This window comes from Clarias gariepinus, chromosome 19 (genome assembly GCF_024256425.1).
Source record: "Clarias gariepinus isolate MV-2021 ecotype Netherlands chromosome 19, CGAR_prim_01v2, whole genome shotgun sequence".
In the NCBI taxonomy this organism is placed as follows: domain Eukaryota; kingdom Metazoa; phylum Chordata; class Actinopteri; order Siluriformes; family Clariidae; genus Clarias; species Clarias gariepinus.
Genome location: NC_071118.1, coordinates 6,499,920 through 6,510,460, shown reverse-complemented (window position 1 = coordinate 6,510,460; position 10,541 = coordinate 6,499,920). Strand labels below are relative to the sequence as shown.

The following is a 10,541-nucleotide window of genomic DNA, read 5'->3' as shown; positions in this document are numbered from 1 at the left end:
AGCAGGAGGAAAATATGAAGAGAAATAAAGAAGTAGAAGTGAGTAGGCAGTTTAGATGAGTAAAGGTAGAGAAGGACACATAGGAAAGTAATGAAGGAATGAGAGAAGAAAAAAAGTGAATGTGAGAGATGAATAAGATAGGAGCGCAGATGATGAGATAGGTAGAGACAGAAAAGCAGATGATCCTCCTGTACTTTCAGTTGGACATCATGGTATGATTTTATATATATTTTTCTCTGTTTATATAAATTCCAGTTCCAGTAAACACAACATTTCACTAAATAAAATAGCATTTTAATGAGATAATTTGAAAAGAAAGTTATGAATACTCAATACATGCATGCTGTGATTTAAAAAAAAGTTTGTTTTGCCCCTTAGTCACATTGTTGACGTGGCCTTTTTTTAAAAACCTACAAAAATTTAGGAGAAGCAACAAGTAGCTCATTAAATGTTTACAGAAAATGTAAATGCCCATCCACTGAATCTTTATAAAAAGTGTAGAGGTGTATCTATGTCTTCATCGCCCAGATAGTCTTGAAGAAAGTCTCGCACTTTTGGATCAAAGAGGTCTACATGGAAGTCTCTGGTATCTATACGATCCCCACTAGTAACACATGTGTCCTCCAGACCCCAGCTGATGACTCCAACCTGAGTTTGATGAACAAATATCATTATAAATCTTTTCTCTGTGCACTGTGCTCCTGGAACAATTTTTATATTGTAGTATTTAAGTTGTGCTCAGTCATTTTATTTTTCAACTTGGTAATGTTTATCTCTTATCTGAGTCATTTGCATTATAAGGACTTAAACAATAAGCTTGGTTTAAAGCATAAATATTAAGAGGAAAACTTTAACTCTGACCTGAATCAAACGGTTTCTTTCCACAAACGTAGCTCCACCAGAGTCACCTGTTAGAAAATGTCACTTAAGTACAGTAAGAACATAATTTGATAAACGGATATAAATATTAAGGTACGTTTTATTCATATAAGAAAGATTCAATGTGATTAAATTTAAGGTAAATATGAAGGATCTTCTGTTTTGCACACAAATATATTCCAATTCTACATTTTATCATCAAGGTGAACCTGAATCGTGTGCTAATAAAAGATCATGGCATATTACCGCTGCAAGTAACGTCATCTATGTAGTTTTGTGAAGCTCCGCCAGTGCATAAAAAGTTATCTGTAATCATCTTCTTTGATTTTTCCTGGTCGATTTTTAATATCTTTTCAGCCTGGTTAAAGCATCCATCTCTCTATAGAAAGGAACAACAAAAACATGGCATTAACAACTTTGTGCAGTGACACAGTTTTAAAACAGTAGTTAAAGGACAGATTTTTTTTCACTTTTATATTAAAGTAACTGGGGGACATATATTTACATTTGTTTTGTTAGTAATTGTTTTGACATTGAGCTTTAATTGCGTGAAATTGAGTCAAACACTTGACACTGCCCTCCCTGAGGTTCACACAACACTTTACTGATGATTTCACTCATTATTTGGTACCATCAGGCTGCCTTATATACAGGGAACTATAGCTTATACAGTCACAGGTACACTCCCCAAATGAACTCTTATATAGTTTTGAATATAACTGGCCAACTAGAATCTTCCAAGAGTCCTTAAATCAATTTCCAAAATCAAAAAGAATGTCTAGAGCATTGTGTAGGTCAAATTTTGACCAATTTTAACTTTGATAAAGTGAAATGAATTTTCATGTGTGAAAATGATGTCTAATGCTCCCTGAACCACTCTTTCACAATTTGATCCCAATGTAATCTGACATTGTCATCTTGGAATATGCCCAGGCCATTAGGGAAATAAAATCCATTGGTGGAAAAACCTGGTCAATCAGTATATTCAGGTCATCAGCTGACCTCATCTTTTGGGCATATACGGTAGCATTGCTGAACTGAGACCTGACCAACAGAAGCAACCCCAGATCATAAATCTTCCCCAAGGGCTTTAATGGTAGACTCTAGGCATAATGGGTCCAGTACTTCATCCACCTCTATTCTTAACCCGATGCACCCATCAATTTGAAACAGGATAATCTGGACCACCAATTTTCTAATTAGTCCCACTGATATTTGTTTTTTATTAAGGCTACACAGCTGTTTAGTCCAAGTCTTTTAAGTTTCCATATTATGTATTTGGAAATACTCTTACTCTTTCACTATTAAACATAGCCGTGAGTTCTACTGTTGTTTTTTACAATTTGATTTCACCAATTGTTAAATAATGTAAAAATCATGATCACTAAAAACAATGACCACATTTCTTCCTTCCAGGTTTAATAATGCGTTTTACAGTTCTTAACCCAATGTTAGTTGTTTCAGCAATCTCCCTACTTATTTTATTTGCTTGATGTAGGACAATAATTCGACCCTTCTGAAACAGAGTAACTAACGGATGTTGTGTGTGGGCTTTAGATACTGAGGCATATATGCAAAAGGAGATCACTTAAAGTCTTTTAACGAAAACTTAACATAAATGGACACTTACATAAGGAAATCAAGGAACAGTAACTAAACAGCAACTAAACTGGAGCGAGGCAAGTCAATAGCTAGGCTTAACATTGGCTTGGATATAAACGCATCAGGCTAGGATATCAGACATAACAAACTAGGAACGAAACATGACAGTACATAAACAGAACAAAACCAAGAACAGGACAAACCAGGAGCCAGGGAAGTGGCATGACACCAAGAACATGAAAACATTTACACCCACTTAACTTAAACAGATGCCAGACAAGACTCTCAACTTAGGCAGACTATTTATAACAAACTTAATTAGCTACCTCGGTGCAAAATGCATTTTTTGTTAAAAAGAAAAAATCTTTGTGTATCTCAGCTATAGGATACTATATATTTACCTGATGCCCCTGTCTGATTTGGACATCTTGTTTTGGTTTTTGTCCTCTCTTTTCTAAATGATGTGTTATGAAATGTGCCTTCACAAGATCATGGTTCAACAGCACTTCCCCTGTAAAAGAACAAAATGGAAAATACAATTAATCTGCATTTGTCTAAAGCATGTAATCCCTGTTTACATGTACCTGATTTTTTTCCCCAATACTTCATTATATAGATGTTGTATTTTTAATTATTATACTTACTGCCTGTCTCTAAATGTATAACATATACGATGTACAATAGCTAGAAAAAATTGTGTTACATCAATAGATTAAAAGGTTTTTAACTCACTATGTTTTGCACATGTTGCGTCACTAGCAGACAGTTGTAGAGCTCCATTCGTCTCCTCAGTGCAGGGAATACAAATAGGTCTAAAACACAAAGAATAGTGAGTTATGACAAATTTGCTTTTGCTTGATAAGATGCTAAATTAGCGTAAATTACTCACCTGATGTCTGGACTGACTTGCACACTTTTCTTTAACTCTATAAGAGCCACATCATATTCATAAAACTCTGTTATATTCTCTGCTGCCTTCTTTTTGATATTGTAGTCGGGATGAAGAAGGAACCTCTCCACCTCTAATTTTCCTATATCTAATAATAATAACAATAATAATACAAACATTAAAAGGGAAATGTATATTTACCTGGTTTTGTTAAAAATTCTTAATACATGTCAGCCAGGGAAACTCTCGATACAGTATAATTTCTACATTTTCTACATTTCATGTGTATACTGTAGTTCTGACAGCTATAAGCAGATATAAGCTATTGCATCTTGTCTCAATCACAAGGAAAGTTAGTATTAAAGTCTAGTCACTCAATTGTGAAAATTAAGAAAAGTGTGTTCTATGTTCTATTAGTTGTTTCTAAATGAGGTGTCAATTGTTTTAGGCAAATGAGCCTGATTTGTCAGAATTTAGTTGCACTGTTGGGTAACAGGTTTTCCCAGACCACCCTACATACAAGTGTGTGCTGTGAGTGCATATGATACCTCTATAATCAGGTGTTGCAAGTAGTATTTTGTCAGGACTATCATCAAACCTGAAGCAATGGGCAGCAGTTAGAATAAACTTGGGAGTGACCAGTGATCCTATACAGTTTGCTGTGCCACTCTCATGCTGATACATGGAAAAAAAAAATCATGCTTACAATTTTTAGCAGCCAATATTATTTATAACATACTGAATACAAGTTAACTAAACTGCAAACCACTAATGCTATAAAACATTTATGTATAAAAAAATCAAAACATTAAATAATGATTTATATAATGAGGAGAGTTGGCTAGTGTGAAATGGCAGGTGAAAAATTGTGTGTGGGGGAGTGTGTGTGTGTGTGTATGTAGAAGAGGTGGGTAAAAACAAATCTTACAGTTATAGATATCTTAATCAGCCAGGGGTATGTGTAACGATAGGTTGATCTAAGATCAGGATCATAGTAGTCTTTGTAGAGTCCACACAGAGACACACTAGTGCTCTCATCTACGGAAGAAACACATATAGTAAAATGTTCACACACACACACACACACACACACACACACACACAATGAAGCTACAACATTAACAAAATGTATTGACTATGGATTAAATTCACAGTTATTTTGCTGATTTTATACAGAGTAACTTAAAAAAAACAAAAAAAACATAAATACCAATCATTTCATCTAAAGTTTTTCCAACTGCCTCCATGTCTTGTAGTATGAAAAAATACTTTTCATGGGTGTCTCTTTTGGTCACCCACTCATCAATTTTGCCTTTCTCAACATCTTCACCCACTCCAAATGCATACAGATCTGTAAGATAAACATGTGTATATTATAATTTCCATATAGAATTTCAATTAATTTTTCCTTTAGATGATTAAGTTTGCCTGCTGACATTTAACCTTTAAATAAACATTCAGCTGCCTCTTGGTCCAGGTTACTGCTTACTGTATGTATGTATGAAGACCAAGGATCCAATTTTAAAAAAGGCTACCTTCAAAGGATATTAAATAATATAAGAATTTGCTGTAGCGGGAAAGATTAGTGGTGACAGATTCACTTCTGTTGATCATATATTTTCACTTTTAGTATAAATGGATCTTAAAAAGCATTTATGTTTTAGTTACCAAGATATTTATCCCGTTTTTCATCATTATTGAAAACTGTTTGCCTGATTTCCTCAACTACAGGAGTGGGGTTTCCTCCCATATTGGCAATACCTGTAGACATAGATAATTATGGACAACATAATTATGGACAATAATAATAATAATAATAATAATAATGCAGTAACATTAAATCAACATATAATATACAAAGAAGGGTCTAATACCATCAGTGAACATGATTACGACTTGCTGTGTCTCATCGAATGCTGTCTTATTATGCGCCTTCTCAAAACTGATACTGTCTCGTATAGCTTCATAAGCTTTGCGAATGTTGGTTCCTGATTTCTGTCCTTTATCTGTTAACAAACAAGAAATGTGGGTCATGCAGGAATCAGTTTTTAATAAATAAATAAATAAATAAATAAATATCACCTAGTTGATAAACCATTTAAATACTCGCAATGTATTGTTTTAAATTGCTGTATTTCTCTACAGACTGTTATAAAGCAGCCTTCCTAACATGTCACATAATGTTTATCTATCTGTTAAGAACAATACATCAATAAATACCACTTAAAGGCCACGTATGTGAGATATACATATTAAAATGAAATGTATAAATGGATTTCCAGGGTAAAACTTACCACCATAATTATAATTATCTAGCAATGTGAGAACATCTTTTAACGTTGTTTCTTTCCTCTTGTAATCAGTAATATTAACAACTTTTGTCACATCTGTGGCAAAAATAATGATTTCATAATTCGGAAAAGCCTCATAATAGCTTATCTGTTGGAGGAAAAAAATAAATAAAAGAGTTGTCATAATTAATGCATCAGTCAAAACCATTCAGACCTGCAATGTTGTCATAGGAAATAAGTGAAAGTCATACAGTAAAAATGTGCATATTAATAGTTTAAAACACCATTTTGAATAGTCAGATTTGGACTTTACAGCTTACAAATGTTTCCATATCATAATAAAGCTCTTGGACAAAAATAATTTGAAATGTCAAAATATTGGTACAGCAAAAGTAAACTGAGTACAAAATTGAGGCTCTAATTGCCCATCAATCATTTTCATACATATAAATACCAAAAGTATAATAAATTTAAAATTATAAGTACATCTCAATTGCTAAAACCTACAAATTTACATTTTAACTTAATATACCTTTGTTATGAGCTTCTTGATGACATCCTTTGTCTTATTAAAATCTTCCTCGTCTATGCTGTCAGATGCATCCAGGGCAATATAGATGTCAAGTTTTCCTCCCTTTTCCAAACGAATTTTCTTTCCAGCTTGAACTGTTTCTTTTTATTTTTTTAAAGGAACAGATATTTATAACTCAGTATAAAACAAAGCAATTTACAGTCACTTATTAAAATGGATATGAACTTGTGGAGTCCTACTGTACCTGATTCCTCATTAATGGTTAAAGTAGTCTTTAAAGAACTGCTAAAAGCCTCTGCTACTTCTTCAGGAGTGTCGTATGTAAAATCGGCTAAAATGAAAAAAAGAGCATTATGTTCAAATACCAGCAAGCCGAAATCAGGCAAAATAAAAATAATTTCCCTATTACGATATTAATATGCTGTAGAACGCTGGAGTGCACTCTGGTGCCTGTGATACTATCAGGATGCTCACCATAACACTCCGGCTCTTTTCCTGACCATTCGCCACCATCCTGACACACACGCACTTTGGAACCTATTAGTTTTAGATTCTTAGCACAGGTGTAGGTAACTTTGTCATCGATGTTAAAAATGTGACCTTCTCTGCTGGCACCTGGTGGAGTACCAGGGTCAGGGCAGTGATCAGCTGTGGATTGAGTATATGTTATTATCAGATCTGGCTGTCATTCTCATAATCATTTTATTTAAACTGGATGAAAAATAATCAATTAATTCATTATTTCTCATCCAATGTGATGAGAATAAAAGTATTATTAATGAAATTAATGGATTAATAAAGTTGAAACTCATTCCTTACTGTTATGACTACAGATTGGTGTGCCACCGCTCCACTTGCCATTGACCTGACACACACGGGTGGCAGATCCTCGAAATGTGTAATCAGAATTACATTTATAGGTGGTTGTGTCGTTCACATAGTAGAACGGTTTAACAGGTTGCACAGCTCCATTTTCCAGAACATTTGGATTAGGACATGTGATTTCTAAAAACGTTGGGGAGATACAGAAATAATGCAGCTGTTTAAAAAGGACAAATTAGTTCAAGTGTGCTGTTACAGAATGGTTTGTTACTTACTCTTGCACACTGGGGGTTTTTTGTTAGGGTTGGGATCCCACTGGCCTCTGTCACATTCACGTTTTTTTACAGGATATGGATAAAACCCTTCTGGACAGATGTATCTCAGGATACTACCATCATTATACCCTTTAGAGAGGATGTAACGGCCCCCAGTGATACCCAAATTAGTGTCAGGGCACTGAGATAAAGACGGAGCCCCTAAAGAGAAACAGAGAATTAGATCTTATATTTGGGAAAATAATTTTTCTATGTTTAAAATTTCATTTTTTTTATGTACAGTGAAACCTCAGATTGAGAGTAACGCAGTTTTCAAGTGTTCCGCAAGACGAGCAAAGATTTTTAATAAATTGTGATTTGAAAAACGAGCAAGTCTTGGTTTACGAGCACCGAGTATTATGTATCACGCATGCGCTTCTTGCATGTGTTTCTTGTCACATGATCACAAATGAGCCAACGTTTTTTCTTTCTCTTGCGCTGCGGAATTGTGGGTAATCGTCTCCCCTGCTGGGTCTTAGTGCTAGTCTCTTACTGGTATAATCAACATCCGTGCACGCGTGTACTATTTACTATAACACTGTGACCACACGTGTGTGTGTAAAACATTTTATTTTGTGTTTGTAAGCGAGTGTGTACAGCGTGCGTGTACTGTTTCTTGTAACACACGTGTCTGCGCGCATGTAAAGCAAAAGAAAACCTCATTAGAAAATCCATTTTATCTCTCCCTCTCTGTTACAGCCTATGTGTGCGCGCGCGTAATTTGATACCGTGCACACACTCTCTCTCTCTCTCTCTCTCTCTCGCGCGTGCGTTTAGAGTGTGTGTGTGTGTGTGTGTGTGTGTGTGAAGCAGTGAGGGTGTGCTTCATACACAAACACACACACACTGTCTGTTCTACACAGAAACACTGCATAGGTAGTAAGGTAACGTGCGGTTCATTTGTTTGTTTGTTTTACTTTACAGCATTGATTCTGTTATTAAGCGCTCACACGAGTGTCATTAGCGATGTTCCTTGCTAATTTTTCAGACAAAACAGTCTTTCCGTTAATGTGTGTTTATGTGAAATTCAAATAAGAAAGGTTTACTGTGTAATAAAGTCTCATTAGAAGTTTAAAAATCCATTTTCTCCCTCAGTCTCTCTTATGTGTGTGCGCGTGCACAAGTTGACACCGAGCCGGTTCATACTCTCTCTTGGCACGGGAGGGGTTTCACACACACACACACACACACACACACACACAGCATGAAACACTTGAACGGAAACACTCATCTGTGTGGAATTCTTTTTACTTTTTTTAAAAGGTAAAATGTAGGTTATTTTGTTTTATTTTTGCTTTATATTGTGTGTTAATTATTTTTATGTATTTATTTTTTTGGTCTGTGGAACGAATAATTTGAGTTTCCATTATTTCTTATAGGGAAATTAAATTTGGTTTACGAGTTTTGGAATACAAGCCCACTTCTGGAACGAATTATGCTCGTAATCCAAGGTTCCACTGTATTTATATGTTTTTATTTTACATTAAACAAAGGAAATGCAAAAAATTAAGCAGGGCAGCACGGCCCATTTTATGTTTTTGTTCTTTTTTTTTGTAATATTAATACAAATTTAGATCATTTAAACATCTACTTCACTACAATTAAAAGAAAAAAACTTTTTATGACCTTCATTCAGTTGTCAACTAGTTTACAAATGAATAGTATTTTTAAATTGCAATATACCTAAAGAAAAAACATCTATAATTCATTTATGATACTTTGACTATCTTTAAACGACGACTCAAGACGCATCTGTTTCTCCAGTACTTGGACTAAACCCCCCCCCCCCCCCCAAAAAAAAAAAAAAAAAAAAAACTCTTCAGATGTGTTGGACTAATGGTACTTAGTTATTAACCTAGTTAACCCAGTGTAAGTATGTATCCAATGTTGTAAACATTAAAGCACTTTTTGTAAGTCGCTCTGGATAAGAGCATCTGCCAAATGCCTAAATGTAAATGTGATCATAATTTCATAGTAATTGTTAAAAGTAAACATGTTCTGTGGACTGATAATCTAAACTTATTTTGGTTTTAAATGCTTAGCTGAATTACTGTAAATGTTTAGAAAAGTTATTCCGAGTAAATTTGTGAGTGCTGGACTCACAAATTTGTGTATTTGTGCATTTCCTCAAGTTATTTTCAACTCAGTAATATAAGACAAATATAAGACAAAACAGTTTTTGACCAATGTATAAGTGTGAATATAAATTAACCATAAAAAAAACCTTTGTAAAGATTGTAAAGACAATAATCTTACCGTATAGAAAGGGGCAATGGCTTAAAATCACCAAAAAAAATAAACTCCAAAAAACCACAGACTGCATGTCGTCTTTGCAACCTTATTGTAAATATAATGAAAAATAAGAAACTAGCAGGTTGAGTCACGCTTATGAAGTGGTGGGCGGAGTGGGTCACTTGGAGGGCAGAACTAGTATCACATGGTCACTGTTTAACTTCAAGTCAAATAAAGAGGATCATTGACCAACAACACATAAAGTGATTATTTATATATTTTTAATCATGTCAGGGGAATTAATGAAATGTAAAATATAAAAATTTTATAAATAATTAAAAATGTGTGCATCCCATGAAAAAATGTGAATAAGGTCTAAAAATAAATAAACATATATATAGTATTTTATTTTTGTTCTTTTGTTTGTGTAGGAATCTGATATGATGTGATATGATATAAGTACAGAGGTCTTGGCAAAACTAACCTAAATTATATTATTTTAATAAAATTTAAAAATAACTTTTACATTATTTCCCTGGTGATCCAATATGTCTTCTCAAAGTTGATGGAATGTGCTGAGGTTTTGGAGCATTGGGACAGGAATTATTACTGAACATCAGGACTGGAAAATGAATAATTATTACTAATTATTATTACAAAAATAATTGAACATAGTTACTATAGTATAATATAATATAAACTTGGTGTATTAACTTTATTATTATTGAAATTAAACAATTGTATTTAATCACATTTACAGTATAATTTTACTCCTTTTTCAAGGAAAAAAATCATTTTTCAAGGAAAATATTTGGAGGCATTTGTATAGGAAGGGTGATTATTTGAATTTATTTTCTTCTCAATGTAAGTTTTGTACAGTGATCTTTCACCTTGTGTAGGATTAGCTGAGTAACCCTATTTCTTATGTTCTTGCATACAGTTCTGACAAGCTATTAAAATTAAGATTTATGTAATTGTTT

At 33.8% G+C, this 10,541-nt stretch overlaps 1 protein-coding gene across 2 annotated transcripts; it reads right to left on the bottom strand.

The window, feature by feature from the left end:
- Positions 1 to 272: 272 nt before the first annotated feature.
- LOC128507487 (complement factor B-like) lies at positions 273 to 9,686 on the bottom strand. Of its 2 annotated transcripts, none has more exons than XM_053478448.1 (18): positions 9,586 to 9,686; positions 7,291 to 7,491; positions 7,013 to 7,198; positions 6,668 to 6,841; positions 6,438 to 6,524; positions 6,194 to 6,333; positions 5,665 to 5,809; positions 5,245 to 5,376; positions 5,039 to 5,131; positions 4,581 to 4,721; positions 4,299 to 4,408; positions 3,919 to 4,045; positions 3,371 to 3,518; positions 3,214 to 3,293; positions 2,883 to 2,992; positions 1,126 to 1,258; positions 862 to 908; positions 273 to 648 (listed from the first exon to the last, which is right to left on the bottom strand). In XM_053478448.1, the coding sequence occupies exons 1-18, from the start codon at positions 9,650 to 9,652 to the stop codon at positions 487 to 489; spliced, it is 2,283 nt and encodes a 760-aa protein (XP_053334423.1). In that variant the 5' UTR covers positions 9,653 to 9,686; the 3' UTR covers positions 273 to 486. The 2 variants fall into 2 exon arrangements, with proteins under 2 accessions (XP_053334423.1, XP_053334424.1); XM_053478449.1 differs by having other exon boundaries at positions 6,194 to 6,327.
- Positions 9,687 to 10,541: the final 855 nt, after the last annotated feature.